Source organism: Oncorhynchus mykiss, chromosome 13, assembly GCF_013265735.2.
Source record: "Oncorhynchus mykiss isolate Arlee chromosome 13, USDA_OmykA_1.1, whole genome shotgun sequence".
In the NCBI taxonomy this organism is placed as follows: domain Eukaryota; kingdom Metazoa; phylum Chordata; class Actinopteri; order Salmoniformes; family Salmonidae; genus Oncorhynchus; species Oncorhynchus mykiss.
The window spans coordinates 24,047,413-24,066,632 of record NC_048577.1 but is presented as its reverse complement, the minus strand read 5'-3'; the positions used below and the strand labels follow the sequence as shown (position 1 = coordinate 24,066,632).

The window sequence follows — 19,220 nt, the reverse complement described above, 5'->3', positions numbered from 1 at the left end:
CTTTGGCCTTTTCTCTCTGTCCATCTGCTGCCCTTGATTGAGATGGAATCATCCAGACAAGAACCATTACACCAGGGTTCTCCAACCCTGTTCCTGGAGAGATACGCTCCATCCAGATAATTGCTAGTTTAGGGTTGGAGCAAACACCTCCAGGAACAGGGTTGGAGTGTTGAGATGGGCTCTTCATCAGAGGCCACACCTTTGATTTGCCACTAAACTATTCTAGTTTTAAAATCAAGACAAGTTGAATCCATTTTACACTTTATTCAGGTCAGAGTTGGCAACAGAGGCTGTTTACACAGGCAGCCAGCCCGATTCTGATCTTTTTCCACTAATATGCCTTGTCACCAATTAGCTCAGCTCTTTTGTCAGAATTGGGCTGCTTGTGTAAACACAGCCTTAGAAGCCTTGTGTGCTGAACCACAACGCTCATTAGGAGGACCATCCCACCCATTTAAAACTGATTAAAATGACCCTGACTGTGGTCAAGTCTTTCTTTGTAAGCTGCAGATAAATTATCTGAAATGGTGGATCACAGTGAAACCTTGCTCTAAAACAGTCCTAGGTGTAGTTTGTCCTTGAGTCTCGTCTGTGCAACTGTCTTGTCCTGAAGGCCTTAGTGGTCGAGGATGCGCAGGTTGCCAGATACAATCTTGTTTTCCAGCACTGCTCCGGCAGGAATATCAATCCTATCTCCGTGATTGGCAATAATGATGACAGTTCCCTGTGAAATGGATAGTGAGGGGACGTGGACAAATGTAACACACAAAATACCTACAGTTGGAGAGAAATGTCAAGCAAATGTAGCCCAATATCATTTTTCTGTATTCCAAGTAGAGGTCGACACCGATTATTGGAGGACCAAAAAAGCCGATACCGATTAATCGGCCAATTCTTTTAGAACTGTATTTGTAATAATGACAATTACAACAATACTGAATGAACTTATTTTAACTTAATATAATACATCAAGTAAATAATGAAACATGTTCAATTTGGTTTAAATAATGCAAAAACAAAGTGTTGGAGAAGAAAGTAAAAGTGCAATATGTGTCATGTAAAAAAGCTAACGTTTAAGTTCCTTGCTCAGAACATATGAAAGCTGGTGGTTCCTTTTAACATGAGTCTTCAATATTCCAAGGTAAGAGGTTGTAGTTATTATAGAAATTATAGGACTATTTCCCTCTATACCATTTGTATTTCATTAACCTTTGACTATTGGATGTTCTTATAGGCACTTTAGTATTGCCAGTGTAACAGTATAGCTTCCGTCCCTGGGCTCGAACCAGCAACACAACGACAACAGCCACCATCGAAGCAGCGTTACCCATGCAGAACAAGGGAAAAAAACACAGGCTCAGAGCGAGTGACGTTTGAAACGCTATTAGCGTGTGCTAACTAGCTAGCCATTTCACTTCGGTTACACCAGCCTCATCTCGGGAGTTGATAGGCTTGAAGTCATAAACAGCGCAATGCTTGACGCACAATGAAGAGCTGCAGGCAAAACGCACAAAAGTGCTGTTTGAATTCATGTTTACGTGCCTGCTTCTGCCTACCACCGCTCAGTCAGATACTTGTATTATATGCAAGGCAGGACACGCTAGATAATATCTAGTAATATCATCAACCATGTGTAGTTAACTAGTGATTATGATTGATTGTTTTTATAAGATAAGTTTAATGCCAGCTAGCAACTTGCATTCGCGTAACAGGCAGTCTCCTTGTGGAGTGCAACGAGAGAGAGGCAGGTCGTTATTGCGTTGGACTAGGTAACTAAGTTTGCAAGATTGGATCCCCCGAGCTGACAATGTGAATCTGTCGTTCTGCCCCTGAACAAGGCAGTTAACCCACCGTTCCTAGGCAGTCATTGAAAATAAGAATGTGTTAAATAAAAATAATAAAATAAAACGGCAAATCGGCGCCCAAAAATACAGATTTCCGATTGTTATGAACACTTGAAATCGGCCCTGATTAATCGGTCGACCTCTAATTCCAAGTAGATACTATGCAATAGGAATAAGTTACCATTTTGGGTATGAAGCCTTTACCTTGAGAGAGACGTTCTTTCCGAAGGTGACGTCTCCCGACACTGTGAGGTGATCCAGTTCTAGCATGTCTGGGATGCTCTCAAACCTCATCAGAAAGTCATGCACCTGCAACCATAACAGGTCAAGAACCTATACTAACAATTCAAACCATAAAATAATAAGAATGACTACCTCCAATGAAAATCAAAATGTCTGCCATAATGACTCAACAAAATGCATTCATCTACATTTTGGTTCTATTACCTTGGTGAAAGAGCTGCCCAGCTTGACGTGTGGCGTGGAGGGGAACTCCCTCTTCTTGCTCATGGTGAGCGAGCCGGCGTCCAGGCTGTAGAGGTTGGACATGACCAGCAGCAGGTCCGACGAGGTCTTGACGGGCAGGAAGCGGCTACGGGGCACGTTGACGCCCAGGGCGTTGTCGAAGGCCTTGATAGCGGCGCCCACCGCTGTTTCCAGCTGGATCACGTTCAGACCACCGTCCAGCGTCTGGGGAGGAGGTAGTTGAGGGGTAATTGGCTCTAACGTTCAGTGAGCTTGTGGCAGCTATTTAATTGTTATGCAAATCTAATCGTAGGTGAGTTGCCATGGGTGACAGCCTTCCGAAAAGTATTAATTCATATAAAATGGGATGGTTAAGAGTAAAAACATCAAAGGAAACCCTGAAACACATGGCTACGAATTAAACAGATACCAGTTTTAATTTAAAGACTCCCCTTTCCCCTGTCCTCTCACCTTGGGGTTGACGATGATCTCCATGTCCATGGTGTTCTGCTCATGCAGCCTCTTAATGGCGGCCAGTGAGATCCAAAGGTTGTTGGTATTGAAGATCTTGAACTTGGTGACGGATTTGAACTCGTCCACGTGGGCTTTGGGCACCTGGGCAATCTCCAGCAGACGCAGCTTGTCGTCGTACTGGATCAGCGTGCCACCCTGCGGAGAGATTGAGAGGTGTGGCAGAACCATGAGCAGTCAGGAAATGTAAAAAAAAAAAAAATGGTAGGCTGTATGCCATTTTACACCGAGGTATAATACATCGCAAAATGGATCATACAATTGTAGGGAATTCCATTTTATCCTCTACCATTGTCGCTTTAGCACTCTTTTTAATGGTCTTACATCTTTTGTGCCGAGGTGGGTGGACTCTGACCATCAGCGACATTAACAATTCAATGAACCACCAAGGAGAAAGGAAAACCAGCAGTAACCCTTGCCTGCTTCTAGCTAGCACACAAACCTCTGCTCACCTTGACGTCTGCACGGGTCTTGTCCGTCACCTCCATGATGAACTCGCAGCGCTTGTCTTTGGGCTGCGTCATCAGGTGGTTGAGGATGAACAGGTCCACGGTGGCCCCCAGGTTGTCTATGTTGGACACGAAGATGTACTCCTTGCCCGCGGCGATCAGCTGGTCCAGCAGGCCGGAGTTGTAGAAACTGGCGTAGATGTCTCCGTGGCCGGGCGGGTACCAGGCGTCGGCGTGGTCGCCGTGCATTCCCAGGTCCTTTGCCACGGGCAGCAGGGACTCCTTGTTGATCCTCGGGTATCTAGAGGGGCAGGAGGAGAGTTTTAATAATGTTCATTTACCTTTATCTACACAGGTAAGTCAATGAGAACTGATTCTTATTTACAATGACAACCTGTCAAGTGAGGTAGAGGTGAGAAGAGAGTGAAATGGAGAGATGGATGAGTGTAAAAAGAGGGAGAGGATGTTCAGGAAAGAGTTAAGGAGGATCGTAATAGAACAGGATCATTTCCAGTACAGAGAAAATGTTTTCGAAACATTCTGTAGGTGCGGACATCTGTGTGCGTGTGTTACCTGCTCTGGTTGAAAGTGTGGATGTGCACCCGGTGGTGTGTGTACTTCTGCAGGATTTTCTTGGTGTCCTCGTCTGTGTTGAAGGAGTTCATGAGAACAAGAGGCACATCCACGTTGAATGTCTTGTTTAAGTGCTGAGAGGGAAGGCATTTATTTTTTAAATTATTTGTAACCCTTTTTTCTCCCCAATTTTGTCATATCCAATTAGTAGTAAGTTAGTCTTGTCCCATCGCTGCAACTCCCGTACGGACTCGGGAGAGGCGAATGTCGTGACCCGTGCATCCTCCGAAACACAACCCCGCCTAGCCGCACTGCTTCTTGACACAATGTACGCTTAACCCGGAAGCACCAATGTGTCGGAGGAAGTCGCTAGAGCGCGATGGGACAAGGACATCCCGGCCAGCCAAACGCTCCCCTAACCCGGACGACCCTGGGCCAAATTGTGCGTCTCCCCAGGACCCCAGGACCAGCTAGCATTGCAGTGCTTTAGACCACTGCGCCACTCAGGAGACATTTTTATGACTGGAGTTTGGCTCCCAAATAGTTTTTTTATCATACTGTAATTTCCTCCAAATTATGTTGAATGTAGAAATGGAAATCTAGTACTACAATAACTAGCTCTAGTTAACATTGTCTCATACTGAATATTTGTATATCTTTAAAAAAAAAAAATGTTTAAGTGTTATGTTCTCTCGGACCAAAAATAGTATACTACATACAGTATAATATCCTCTACCTCTATCTGATGGACGGTGAGGTCCAGGAAGGTATTCTCATTGCGGACACTGATGACACTCTTGGGGCCTTTGCAGCCCATGCTGGTGCCCAGGCCTCCGTTGAGCTTGACCACCACCAGCTTGTTGAGGCTGGCCGCCACGCTGTCCGGCAGCGCCTGGGCCTTGATCTTGTCATAGGGGTGGATCTGCAACAGGGAGGGAAAGAGGTGCAGGTCAGATACTGGGAGTAGCCTGAAGATTATGATCACTTGCCCAAAAATGTAGATGTTTACACATACTGGCAATGTTAGAATGCTTCAGTGCAGGCCCTACGTTCCTCAATTAACAAAGTAGTAAGTAAGTTACACAGAAATGACAATTTGGCAGATTTTCAATTAAACAAATGGGGAGGATCCAGAAATCTGTTTAGGATACAGCAATGCTTTGCAGTTTGGTTGTTTTCAACTACAACAAAAATTATTTAACCAGGTAGGCAAGTTGAGAACAAGTTCTCATTTACAACTGCCACCTGGCCAAGATAAAGCAAAGCAGTTCGACACATAAGAGTTACACATGGAGTAAAACAAACACAGTCAATAATACAGTCTATATACAATGTGAGCAAATTAGGTGAGATAAGGGAAGCAAAGGCAAAATAAAGGCAGTGGTGGCGAAGTAAATACAATATAGCAATTAAAACACTGGAATGGTAGATTTGACAGTAGATGAGTGTGCATAGTAGAAATAATGGGGTGCAAAGGAGCTAAATAAATAAATACAGTAGGGGAAGAGGTAGTTGTTTGGGCTATTTATAGATGGGCTATGTACAGGTGCAGTGAGCTGCTCTGACAGCTGGTGCTTCAAGCTAGTGAGGGAGATAAGTGTTGCCAGTTTCAGGGATTTTTGTAGTTCGTTCCAGCCATTGGCAGCAGAGAACTGGAGAGGCAGCCAAAGGAGGAATTGGCTTTGGGGGTGACAAGTGAGATATACCTGCTGGAACGCGTGCTACGGGTGGGTGCAGCGAGCAGAGATAAGGTGGAACTTTACCTAGCAGCGTCTTGTAGATAACCTGTAGCCAGTGGGTTTGGCCACGAGTATGAAGCGAGGGCCAGCCAACGAGAGCATACAGGTCGCAGTGGTGGGTAGTATATGGGGCTTTGGTGACAAAACGGATGGCACTATGATAGACTGCATCCAATTTGTTGAGTAGGGTGTTGGAGGCTATTTTGTAAATGACATCGCCAAAGTCGAGGATTGGTAAGATGGTTAGTTTTACAAGGGTATGTTTGGCAGCATGAGTGTGGGATGCTTTGTTGCGAAATAGGAAGCCAATTCTAGATTTAACTTTGGATTGGAGATGTTTAATGTGAGTCTGGAAGGAGAGTTGACAGTCTAACCAGACACCTAGGTATTTGTAGTTGTCCACATATTCTAAGTCAGAACCGTCCAGAGTAGTGATGTTGGACGAGCAGGCAGGTGCGGGCAGCGATCGGTTGAAGAGCAGGCATTTAGTTTTACTTGTATTTAAGAGCAGTTGGAGGCCACAGAAGGAGAATTGTATGGAAGATCCACCTGACAGGTGTGGCATATCAAGAAGCTATAAAATAATACAATAAATAAAATAATTAACCTGACCAATGGGGTAACCACAGAGAAGACTCAACCTGCCGACTGCTATATCAATCCCTGTGAAAGTTGGATCTTCAGTTCAGCATTTGACAGCTGGGGGGCAGTATTGGGGTTGCTCAAGGCAGGGAGGTGTGTGCTTTGTTTTGGAGCGTAGGAGGGGTGGAGAAGGGGGAGCTGGCATCACTCCAGACTCCCATTATGTAACAGTGCTGTTCAGTGAAGCCATGACAGCAAAACCCAGAGTGGTGGGGATAAAGTACATCCTCACACAGGGACTGAGGGGAGAACAAAACACCCCTACAGAAAATATCACCCCTGACATAGGAGGGACAGCCACAAAGGCTGTAGCAAAGTGTTAGAGGTAAAGGATGACGCTGGTGTTAACTATGTATCTGGTCAGCGTTTTATTTGTGTATCAATATTGCATACTGTATCTTCATGCCAAATTAAAAACATGGGTCCAGAAATAGATTTGTCCAATAGGAAAAAACAATAGGCCCACTATATTTCATTCTTGTAGGCCTACGTCAAGGTACAGCGGTAGCCTGCATAATTGAAAAAAAGGCACACTGTTAATATGGTATGTTTTACTGTGAACTGAATACAGGGTAAGCCAGATGTGGTATAGTCAGACGGTGGGTATAATTCACTTCCATTTTAATTTCCTTTCCTGTACTTCCAGTCATTTAGAATAATTCCCAGGGAGAAGGAACCTGCCCTCTGGCCTTTACTGGCCCTGCTGTTGGCAAATGGAAAGAGGACAGATGTACAACACAAGAGGACAAAAAGGACAGGGAGTAATTATAGACTGTGTGTGTCACACTCAAGACCTTAACTTTTACACAATCCGTTACACTCTGCCTTCAACTCTCAACTTATATACACACCTAACTTTACCTCCCTCCCATCGTGGTCAAATGCATAGACAGACGCAGGAGAGTATGATGGGAGTGTACGATGATACCTCCTGCACTACCTTTACACACACACACTTCCTGCACCGTCAGAGGGAGGCTACAGTTTCAGAGTTGGCATGGTAACAGGCAGCCAGGCCTCTTCCTTACCGCTCACCTTCATGAGACGAACCATTGAGATGAGAGTGCGACCATGAAGGAACTCAAACTGCATCGCAGTATCTTGACAATATCTTCCCACAGATAGGCCATTTCAAATCTAGCTTATAAATCTGATTTCCCAATGCTATGGGCAGTGTTCTCCAGGACCAGACATATAGGAGAAAGCCTAGTCCTGCACTAAAAAACATGTTCAATGGAGACTCACCATTGAAAGTGGTGGGCTACTTCTTACTAGTCACTCCTGAGGGGCGCAGCAGTCTAAGGCACTGCATCTCAGTGCTAGAGGCGTCCCTACAGACCCTGGTTCAATTACAGGCTGTATCACAACCGTTCGTGATTGGGAGTCCCCAAGGGCGGCGCACAATTGGCTCAGCGTCTGGCCGGGGCAGGCCGTCATTGTAAATAATAATTTGTTCTTAACGGACTAGCCTAGTTAAATAAAATAAATAGTATATGACTAGGCCTACTGTCTGGGAAACCGGCCCTATAGGTTACAGAGGCAGACTGTACACACTCTCCCAACAAACCCAATTTATTGTTTTACAGTGTGTACTGTATTCAGTGTGTATGGACTATTGGAAAATACACAAAGCAACGTGTAAGACACAGGAATGGGGAACTCCTTAAGAAAAAACTAAAAGACACGTATTGGTCCATTGCCAGAAGCTACAACCTCACGTGAGTTGTTGTTAGGCAGAAGTTTCAAAACACTTTTATAGCTCAACTACTATGAGGCTAACTATCACCACAACCATAGCCCCCTTTTAAAAGAATAGGAGTCTGGAGAGCCGTGTCATTCTCAAGACATACAGGCTATAATAATCTTCAATAAAGGATTTAACAAACAACATTTAGGCTTCATGTTAGTCCCCATTTGACATTACCAACTTGGCATTACGTCCGACTGGCCTCACAACTGCAGACCACATAAGCATGTCAGCCCAGGACCTCATCCGACTTCTTCACCTGCGGGGCCATCTGGACAGCTGATGAAACTGAGGAGTATTTCTGTCTGTAATAAAGCCCTTTTGTGGAGGGAAACTCGTTCTGATTGGCAGGTCCTGGCTACCAAGTGGGTGGGCCAATGCCCTCCCAGGCACACCCATGGCTGTGCCCCTGCCCAGTCATGTGAAATCCATAGATTAGGGCCTAATGAATTTATTTAATTTGACTGATTTCCTTATATGAACTGTAACTCAGTAAAACTGTTGCATGTTGCGTTTATATTTTTGTTCGGTATAGGAAAGTATCAATTTTAGCTAGCTAGCCACTGGAGGACAACACAAGATTAAACAAATCAAGTTTCTGTCAATGATATATTGCTCTTGATGTGATTGGGGTGAAGCCAAATCCAAATAGACTTCCCTTGACACTTTTTGGTGTGCCAGGACCATTCATAGTTCAGTTCACTGATTTAAAAAAATATATATTTTTTAAGTATGGCTATTTTAATCAAGGGAGGGCAAATGCTCGCTGGCTTCCCTTGCATTCAATGCTACGGGCGGCAACAATGTCATACTCTTTTTGACCAGACAGCATCAGATAGATGGTCTACACATAGACAGAGGGGCACTGTTTCACTCGCTCATATGCCTTCTCTGGTGTCCATGAATACACGCCACTGGGAATGATACCAGTATTGGGATTTTTGTTCCATGGCAAACATGAAAACACGAAGCCAAACAAACACTTTGGTCCTTTAAAACCTGCTGTATGTAAAATGTGGGCTTGAAAAAATAAATGTGACTCTGGATGACACCATAATGACGTTTGTTTACAACATTAAGGCTGTTTTCCTGAATAATTGAAATACGCTTCGAGTTTTGTTTCCTTGCCATGATCACCATGAACATTTTGCTCTCCAGAACCAGACATATTAGGAGAAAGCCTAGACATACCAATGTTTCTTACCTTACGGGGGATCCTTCCCAACATAAAACAGTCTCATGGCTGTGTTGGAGCCAAGACCACACAGCGTTTTGAAGGTGTGGGTTCTCCATCGTCAGTCATAACATAGCACAATAAGATGTGTTTACCCAAGTCTGGGCTATTGAGGTGAGGTGCAATTACTCTCGATGACAAACAGGTTACTTTCATTGCGAGCTATGTAGTTCTCTTTACAAAGGCGAAGCCACCCATTATTAGGAAACAATTTTTGAACATTTGATTTGGCTTCCTGCGCGATCTTTCAAGAGAATTTCTGTCGTTCGAAGTCATAAGGGTTCAGATAGTCCATGGTTTTCTGGGGATCTAACCGAGTTAATTCATGAAAGAAATGTGGTTTGGGCCAAAGTAAGACAGTCCAATCTGGACTAGATTTAGAAAAGGGAAACTTATCTCACTTATTCATTCGTTAGTCAGAGTTTTACTAGAGTGAAACAGCAAAGAACCTGAATAATCCCTTTAGAATGTGGAAAACTAGCAAATCAAAATGTGTACAGGTTGATTGTACAATGTCTGAAATGCTTCCTATAAATACTGTCGTGACGCAAGGTTCCATTCTTGGGACGTTATTATTCGCTAGGCTACTCAAGATGTAGGGTTCTTTCCAGTGCTAGCTGATGAAGCATTATAACTAAATGTTGAGACTGCAAACTCGACGTGCGTATTAGCAACCATGGACTTTAACCATTCAAACTCTGCAAAACAAGCAATATTGACCTATGAGCAATTACATAACTGGGAGGGAATGGAGAATCTGTGGGAATCTGGTAGAGAAGTAGACAGTATCCATCGGATACTAGAAAACCACTTTGCATGGACTGTTTTTTTGTGCGATTCACTCAATTAGGTACATTAACTCACAAGTCAACATTGTGCAGATTTACTGCAAAAGACTGGCATTACTGTTATATCGGAGAAGCGATGAACCCTTTCAGAGCCATACAGCTTCTGTCGATAACAAGAAATACAACACGATGAGATTTAACTCATAAGAACTTGAACAACCGAGTTGTTTGAACTTAACACAACTTCAAAACTCAAGGTCTCCAAGGTGACCTTGTCTCGGTGTCACGAGTCCAGAGACGTTTTTAAATTCCCTACTTACGGTCGTGACCATGAACCACGTCCCAAAACAAGACTGTCCAAAAACGGTCCTACAGTGAGGCTGCTAGAGCAGATAGGACGACACACCCACCCATGCACATGGGTAGCAAGAGTGTAAACTTGGGCTCGGGGCAGGGTAAGCCAAATATCACCCCAGGCCAGAATCATGCTCCCTCAAGGCTGTGCTTTCGAATGCTGGAAAGGTCAGGCTATTTATAGGGTAACCTATGAGCTTGGGGTTATTTTGGGAAGGGAGGGGGGGGGGGGTGTCAGGCTCTGAGATACTGAAATGTCACCCAGGTGATAAATAGCTGGCTTGCTTTGGCCCACAGCTACACACAGTGTTCTTGGATCTTGGTTACCTCGTTTCAGTTCTGTTGGTGTGGGGTGCTTGTTTCCATCCCTTACTACGTACTCATTAAGATCTGTGGGCTTCACGTGCTTGGGAATGTACCGACTCACAAACAAGGGTGTGCAACTATATACCAACTGGATGTAGCCTTCCTGCATGTGGCCCAAGTGTTCCATGGGTCAGTGGTTCCAGCCCAGGTCTCCCTGAAACGCTCCCCTCGTTCCTTTAAAACGGAGTCTACCACCTGTCACCATAGGCGGTCTCTTGTCCAGCACTACTCAAAACGCTAAGTTCTTAGACGTTTTAGACTTGGGAAAAGCCCACGCACCTGTGACCCTTCAGATGTAACACTCCCTCTCTGACTGGAGCCTCAGATGTTCCAGTCAGCTGGGGGGGGGGGGGGGGGGGGGGGGGGGGTACTGGCACTTGGCTGGGCTTTCTGTCCCAGACTCTCTGCTGCAGGACGACAGGACCACAGCATTCTGCCCCCATAGAGCCAGTGTCACTTGACAGCCACTAAATCCACAGCTCTCATGCTCAGTTGAAAGGGGCCGCGTTGGCATCTATCTGTTCAGTTGGGGGTGTGGATGCTCATTGTAGAAGAGGGCTTTGGCCTAGAGATCCAATCTCATCCAACATACACAGAGAGATGCTACACTCAAAACAGTGTTTCTGAGAGTTTGTGGACTAGCACTAAATATGCAACAAAGTTGATTAATAGGTCTGCACCTGCAGAAACAATGTATTTCCAATGGTAAGGAAAGGAACCATTTTCAGACATAGGCTGATCTGTATGACAATGTCTTGTAATTTCTTATGCAAATTGACGAATGCCTGAGCTTTCAGCTTGTGGCGTGTAGACAACCAGGGTTAAAATCAAACTACTCACCAGATCCTCTGGGGGCTTGTGGATCTTGTCCCATTTCACAGAGGGTCCTTTTACCTGGAGGAATCTGTGGAAGAGGTTCTTAAAACCCTCAAAGTCCTTTTTGGAAATCTGAAACAGAAAGTGCCAAGGCTCAGACTTTGAATGGACGCAAATGATCAAAATCCACATCATTTATTCATAAATCCAATTCATAAATCCAATCCAAGCATCCAATTCACACGCAAAACATAGCTTGATAAAAAACACACTATTGAAATCATAACATTACTAAAGCCTAAAACGGTGTCTCCCAAACCTCTAGTAACTTCAGCCATCTCCATTTATTTGATGTATTCCAGAACCAGCACACCTGATTCAACTATTTTATTTATTTTATTACACTCATATAGCAGTCAGTACAAATCCATGAGCATACAAAATATTAATGGATATGAGTAACATTCATTTATATATTTTTTAAATCCTTTGGTCTTAAAGAGAATAATTAACCAATGAGCAGAAATATGGGATTGGTAAACTAGACTTTGGTATAGTCAAGTTTGTTTTGGCTGCAGGTGTTCCTGCCTGTCACTGTGATTCAGTCAGGGGTTAGCCAGTCTAAGAATTGAGATTTTAGGAGGCTGACAGCGGGTTAGGGTTAGGGACAGTATCTGAAGGGCCTCAGTATAGCTGGAGTATCCGCCTAGGATGGTGCTGCATACCCTCTTCTGAATACGCTCCAGGTCACCAGACTGGGCCTGGGTCAGTGAGCTGTGTCAAGCAGGAGCGGCATATACCAGGGTGGGGCGTCTGTAGTCGGTGTAAATGCTAACCAGGTCTTCCTGTGGCACATGGAACCTTATAAGGCGGCTAAGGACAAAGAGTTCTCTGTTGCTCCTGGTTACCATAGTAGCAACCTGCTCGCCCCATTGTACGTCTTTCTGTACCATTACCCCTAAAATCTTAACACAATCACACACTTTGAGCTCCTGGCGCTCAATCCGCAGAGGGCACGGGACCAGATTTAGATTGTCAACAAATTTCCACCTACTTTTGACATCCCGGGCTGCGCTGTTTATGACTGAAAGGAAGATGAGGGCACAGAAGAGTTCCTTGCGCCACACCTCCAGTCGGCTTCAAGTCTGATGATTAGTAAAACATTTGAATCAGGTGTGCTTGTACTGGAATATAGTACCACAGTATGAGTCATAAAACCTAGTGGTCAAACAGGGAAATGGTTTTGATAACCGTGTAAATCTCTCTAGGACAAGGTGACTTTTATCAATATATTCACCATTAAAAAAATGTACCGCTAATTAGCTGCCAATGTGGCTGTCATAAAGAACTACAATTGACATGATCTGGACGAGACTGCTGAATTGAGGCAAAGGTAAGAATCTGTGGATTAGCTTTCTAATGTTAGCTAAATGTAGTAATTAATAAATTGGCTACATTTCTTTAAATGGACAATTCTGTGAACTATCTTGTGCAAGTTTTAAAATTGACATAATACCTGTTTACAAAGGTGTCAGCTAGCGGTGACTTGTAGGAGCTTCCAGGGATTTGTAGTTTTGCATGATGTCTACTTTGATGCTAATTAGCATTTTCAAATGTGAGAGTAAATCCAGATGAATTTATTGATTAAAGTCACCTTGTCCAAGAGAGATTTACATTGTTATCAAAAGCATCACGCCAGTGTAAGACTACATGAAACATCCCTTATTTTAAGTGCTTCTAAAAATGAATAGAAATACAATTGGAACCATGTCCATGGTTTTATGGGTGTTTTGACACCTCCACTGTGGGGCTCTATAGACCAAATAAAAATGGAGCTGGTGGAGGTTATTCGAGAAAATGCTGGCCTGACCAAACCTATATATAAGCTACATCCTGAACTCAATAGTTATATTCCAAATGATATGCATCATTATTGCTCTAGTCTGTTGATGCAGTCTGTTTGGTGACGCGTAGACTTTCATCCTCTCCTGCCCACTCCCTATAATCAAAGCATTCTGCCCGCAACCCTCCTTTCTGACCTTTGCTTAATGGCTTTCATGTCCGTTTCAGTTCAGTGTGTTCTAAATGCCCCCATTGGGATAATCATTAGAGCTCCCACCTAGCCCATCCCACCTAGCCCATCTCACTGTTCATTCCTCAACCCTCCGGGCTCCTTAGTGGGTTTTAATTGCGTTTCCCCCCCCCCCCCCCCCCCCCCCCCCCCCCCCCCTCCGCAATCTAACTTTAATGTGATGCGTTTGAAGTGAAACCAGGAGGAGTGTAAAAAAGGAACCACTTACTCTAAAGAGTGAATGCTTATCTTGTAAGCTTTTGCCATCATGCCAAAGTTAGCAGTAGCAATGCTAACTGCATACAAATGGTTTGCTAAGCAGGGAGTATTGCCTTTCCAGTTTCTGGGCAAATGGGTTGTTTTTAATGGGTTGTGCGCTGTGCTTGTTGGATAGCATGGTAATAGCTGATGCTTTGTAAGTTGAGGGCTCAGTGGTGAGGAAAAGTGACAATGATTTCTGTGGGAATGTATGGCCTACATCATATATAGAGAAAGGGTTTAACATCGAGCCTGCTGGGGCTTAAAGTAAACGGGGGGGGGGAGGGACAAAGAGTGGGGCGGTGAAAAAAATGGGGAGATGAGCAGAAAGAGGTAGAAAGAGTGAATCCATGTTGTGAAATCGTGTAGTGTGTGCATCTGTGTTTGACCCATCGAGAGACACACGGGTCATTCACCATCCGGTTACCCTCTCAGAACTCAGTCCAGCATGCCAAGAAATGTCCTCACTCCTCCAAAACAACCACGCTGGATCCACAAACATGCACCAGGTACTCTCGCTCCAAACCCCAGGCCCACCTCCTGCTCAGCCCCCTTGGCTGTGGTCAGCAGCTTCTCCAGCTCTTTGTGCATGGAGGCCTCATGCTGCAGTCGCAGCTTCTCCTGAAACTCTGCCATCCCGGCTTTGCTGATATCTGCCGAGAGAAAGGAGAGAAAGAAAGCGACAGAGGTATTTCATCATTCAGTCCGCTTGAACCAGTCAAAACAATCAAAGAGTATGAGGCCAAAGGAGAGAATGAAAGGGAGAGGGCTAGTTTGTTCATTCTGCTGGAACCATTCAAAACGATCAGACAGAGGATAAGGTCAGTTTAAAGACGTTCTGGCATAAAGCCTTCTTGACACCACTGCATGCCTGTGTTCTAATGAGCGAGGCAGCTTGTAGTCAGTCATTAAGCAAGCAAGCAAGCACATTATTTTACTATAGGTGAAATGGAACATTGTTACATATGATGCCATGAAAATGTCTACCCACATAATGCTTATTGGATCTATTTTAATGGACATCTAGAATTTTCTTCCTATATCCATTATGCCATGACCAAGTCAAGCCTATTGGGTCAATATTATCATATATCTTTTTTTAAAGTCATTTAGCAGATGTACTTGTCCAGAGGGACTTATTAGGGGCAATTAGGGTTTAAGTGCCTTGCTCAAGGGCACAGAGATTTTTCACCTAGTCCGCTCTGAGATTCGAACCAGCGACCTTTCGGTAACCTCTAGGCTACCTGCCCCCCCATTATTGAACCAGTCAATTGTGATTTGTTCACCCTGTGTTCAATACAGGATTTATTATGTTAAGAAAATAGACATAGCAGCAACCAAGCTCTGGGTACAATTGTACATGCAAATCACTCAAGATGAAAATATCCCCCACTAAGAGATTGGTAGCCTAATTTGGCAATTCCCAGTATTGCATAATACCGATGTGGTGAAATCTATATTCTCAGTAGCCTAAATTCAACACATCAGAAATATAGATAAGTAAAAAGAACGCACTCTAAAAAGTTGAAATCATTAAACACTAAAAAGAGAAGTCAAGAAGTGACTTATAGTCATGGAAAAGATAAGAACTGTCAAGAGCAATCAATAGCAATGGGAAAGTAGCTATCTGACTCATTACCGACAGGTACAGAAAACTTACCATCCAAAACAGACATCTTTGGACGTATGACAAAATATGTGCCAAGAAAATTTCTCCAAAAAAGATTCCAAAAGCCTAGCCTATAGTCTTCGAGCAAATATTAGACATCGTTCAATAAAAGATAAACATCAATGGCTTGACACCAGAGACAGCCACTCGCGCTTGAGAAAATGAACTGCAGTCCCAAGAAACAATGTATCAATCCATCAGTAAACCCGACACCACCCATTCTCAGTTCGCCCACCTCTTTTGGGTTTCCACTAGATAGCACAGCCACACAAATAGGCTACATCGTCAACATTTCTGGAAAAAAATATTGCTTTTTTGTGTTAATTTAAGGTTTGGCACAAGGTTAGCAGTGTGGTTAAGGTTAGGTTTAAAAAAAAAACATTTTTAGAAGAACAATTGTAGGAATAGGCGGAGTTTAAGACTTGGTGGATAGCTAGTGACGACCCCTCTTTAGCAGGAAACAATCGCAAAATATCTCAATAACGGAACTATTTTATTTAACTAGGGAAGTCAATTAAGAACAAATTCTTATTTACAATCACGGCCTACCCCGGCCAAACCCAGACGATGCTGGGGTAATTGTGCGCCGCCCTACGGGACTCCCAATCACGGCCGGTTGTGATACAACCTGGATTCGAACCGGGTCTATAGTGACACCTCTAGCACTGAGATGCAGTGCATTAGACCACCTGACGTTATTTGACAAGTGCTTGCCAGCTGATATGTCCGATGTTTTTATGTGGGCTACAGTACCTACATGTAGCCCTATAGCACAGCAGGCAGCCGAGTGAGCTAGGAATTAAATATAATATTTAGTTCATTTATTATGGAACACGCATCTCTGGTCAGATCCATACGCACATACTCGTTGCCAAATATGTTACGTTAGAGGCAAATACATGATTCGTCCACATTTCCCCATAACGCAGTTTCTTGAATATCAGAATATCATCATAGCCCTTCTATAGCATGGTTGGTCCTACCCCGCCGTTAACAGGCGGCTGTTTGGCACGCTGGCGTATGGTTCATACATTATTTGTATTGATTCATTTGACCCTGGATTGACTTTAGCCACACGATTCGCTATCTTGGCTACATGCCCCGGTAAACTTGGGAGACGAAGTGGCAGGGGCAAACTAGCCATTCTGCAGCAGCGGTAGCAACTAAGATATCCATGCCAGCAGCCAATGTTTTTGTTTAAAAGGCTCTAGTAGTGCATTTTACATCACAAGCACCACGTTTTCAAGCATAATGTTTCAAACGTCATTTATTGCATTGGCTACCCACCTGATGATAATGATTTTGATATCAATCCACCAAAGAACTCCAAGGTGCTTGGCTACTTTAGCGAGCTGGGTTTCGGCCTGTGAAAAATTAACACTTTAAAATGTACATTGTCACGGTCCTGAGGAGTATATTTATTTTGGACAGGTTTCTTGCACCACGCGAAGCCAAATGAAGGCCTGTCAATGAGGGCAAACGATTGGTGAGTCAGTGGCCAATCAAAGCATGCGAAAATCCACTTACCCCAATCAGAATCTTGTTCACGAGGGCAGACCTGAGCTCTTTCGACTCTTTCTCGCTGACTGTGCATATTTGTCTCTACAGTTTATTCATCTATAGAAAATATTTTTTCTAACAAAGGCTCGCCATCAAAATAAAAAGCAGGACTCTTTAATGAAATGATTGACAAGTGACCTAATCAAATCAAATCAAACTTTATTTGTCACATATTTGTCACAAGTGTAGACCTTACGGTTAAATGCTTACTTACAACCCCAACAGTGCAGTTCAAGAAGAGTTAAGAAAATATTTACTAAATAAACCAAAGTAAAAAATAATAAAAAGTAACACAATAAAATAACGAGGCTATATACAGGGAGTACCAGTACCGAGTCAGTGTGCAGGGATTACAGGTTAGTTGAAGTAATTTGTACATAGGTAGGGGTGATGTGACTATGCACAGATAATAAACAGCAGTAGCAGCAGTGTATAAAACAAATGGAGGGGAAGTGGGGGTGTCAATGTAAATAGTCCAGTGGCCATTTGATTAATTGTTCTGCAGGGGGGTGGCTTGGAGGTAGAAGCTGTTAAGGAGCCTTTTGGTCCTAGACCAAAAGCTCCGGCACTGGTACTGCTTGCCGTGCGGTAGCAGAGAAAACAGTCTATGATTTGGGTGACTGGAGTCTGACACCGCCTATTATATAGGTTCTGGATGGCAGGAAACTTGGCCCCAGTGATGTACTGGGCCGTATGCACTATCCTCTGTTGCGCCTTACGTTTAGATGCAGTTGACATACCAAGCAGTGATTCAACCAGTCAGGATGCTCTCGATGGTGTAGCTATCAAACTTTTTGAGGATCTGCTCCACTACAGCCCTGTCTATGTTGAATGGGGGCCTGTTCGGCCCGTCTTTTCCTGTAGTCCATGATCAGCCCCTTTGTCTTGCTCATGTTGAGGAAGAGGTTGTTGTCCTGGCACCACACTGTCAGTTCTCTGACCTCCTCCTTATAGGTTGTCTCATCGTTGTCGGTGATCAGGCCTACCATTGTTGCCTCGTCGGCAAACTTAATGGTGTTGGAGTCGTGTTTGGCCACAGAGTCGTGGGTGAACAGGGAGTACAGGTGGGGACTAAGTACACACCCCTGAGGGGCCCCAGAGTGGAGGATCAGCGTGGCAGACATGTTGTTGCCTACCCTTACCACCTGGGGGTCGCCCATCAGGAATTCCAGGATCCAGTTGCAAAGGGAGGTGTTTAGTCCCAGGGTCCTTAGCTTAGTGATGAGTTTCGTGGGCAACTATGGTGTTGAACGCTGAGCTGTAGTCAATGAACAGCATTCTCACATAGGTGTTCCTTTTGTCCAGGTGGGAAAGGGCAGTGTGGAGTGTGATTGAGATTGCGTCACCTGTGGATCTGTTGGGGCGGTATGCGAATTGGAGTGGGTCTAGGGTGTCCGGGAGGATGGTGTTGATGTGAGCCATGACCAGTCTTTCAAAGCACTTCATGGCTACCGACGTGAGTGCTACAGGGCGGTAATCATTTAGGCAGGTTACCTTCACTTCCATGGGCACAGGGACTATGGTGGTCTGCCTTCCAGATGGCAACTATGCTGACTAATAGTAGTCAAGAATGAGTTTATTCAGTAGATTGCCTAAATCACTTTCTTCTCAGATAGTATTTTTTCCCTTTAATAGCCTTTTTTTCCCAAATATCTTTGAGGCTTAATCCACCCCTTCAAATAATCCCCAAATACACCCCAAACCTCAGTGGAAGCCTTCTGTTTTTGGGCCCAGTACCATGCCTTTTTGGCCCACCAGACTCCCTGGTTCTGGTGGTCAGCTGATGAGGGACCAAAAGCCTGAAAATACATTCCAGAAACTCATCAAATACTATAAACTAAGATCTCTATGTGATCTCTTCAAATAGTTCCCAAAAGCCTAGCCGATATAGTCTTTGATCGCCTTCTGTAATTTGATAGCAAATATTGGACATTCAATGAAAGATGGACGTCAACGACTTGAGAGAGACCAGACACCAGTGACAGCCGTACGCACTGTGTCGGTAAAGGAACACATTCATTCCAGCAATTGAGAAAATATTATATATAACATGTTTAAAACAATTCATATGTCATTTACTAGGATCTCTATGTGAGAGACTGTGTCCCTCTTCT

General features: G+C 44.1%; 1 protein-coding gene across 3 annotated transcripts; it reads right to left on the bottom strand.

Moving 5' to 3' along the window:
• Positions 1 to 249: 249 nt before the first annotated feature.
• On the bottom strand, positions 250 to 17,004 carry LOC110486011 (UTP--glucose-1-phosphate uridylyltransferase). 3 transcript variants are annotated; one of them, XM_036940669.1, is made up of 10 exons: positions 16,834 to 17,004; positions 14,415 to 14,530; positions 11,573 to 11,680; positions 4,599 to 4,784; positions 3,863 to 3,996; positions 3,293 to 3,590; positions 2,781 to 2,978; positions 2,292 to 2,534; positions 2,049 to 2,153; positions 250 to 724 (listed from the first exon to the last, which is right to left on the bottom strand). In XM_036940669.1, exons 2-10 carry the CDS (start codon positions 14,511 to 14,513, stop codon positions 617 to 619), a joined length of 1,479 nt encoding a protein of 492 aa, XP_036796564.1. In that variant the 5' UTR covers positions 14,514 to 14,530; positions 16,834 to 17,004; the 3' UTR covers positions 250 to 616. The 3 variants fall into 3 exon arrangements, with proteins under 3 accessions (XP_036796564.1, XP_021412975.2, XP_036796565.1); XM_021557300.2 differs by lacking the exon at positions 16,834 to 17,004 and adding an exon at positions 15,538 to 15,796; XM_036940670.1 differs by lacking the exons at positions 14,415 to 14,530; positions 16,834 to 17,004 and adding an exon at positions 12,603 to 12,752.
• Positions 17,005 to 19,220: the final 2,216 nt, after the last annotated feature.

Coding starts and splice junctions, on each gene's coding strand:
- LOC110486011 (XM_021557300.2), bottom strand. Junction 11,681..14,414: donor CCAAGGGGGCTGAGCAGGAG/GTGGGCCTGGGG, acceptor TTTCTGTTTCAG/ATTTCCAAAAAGGACTTTGA. Junction 3,591..3,862: donor CACACTTTCAACCAGAGCAG/GTAACACACGCA, acceptor CTGCCCCTCTAG/ATACCCGAGGATCAACAAGG.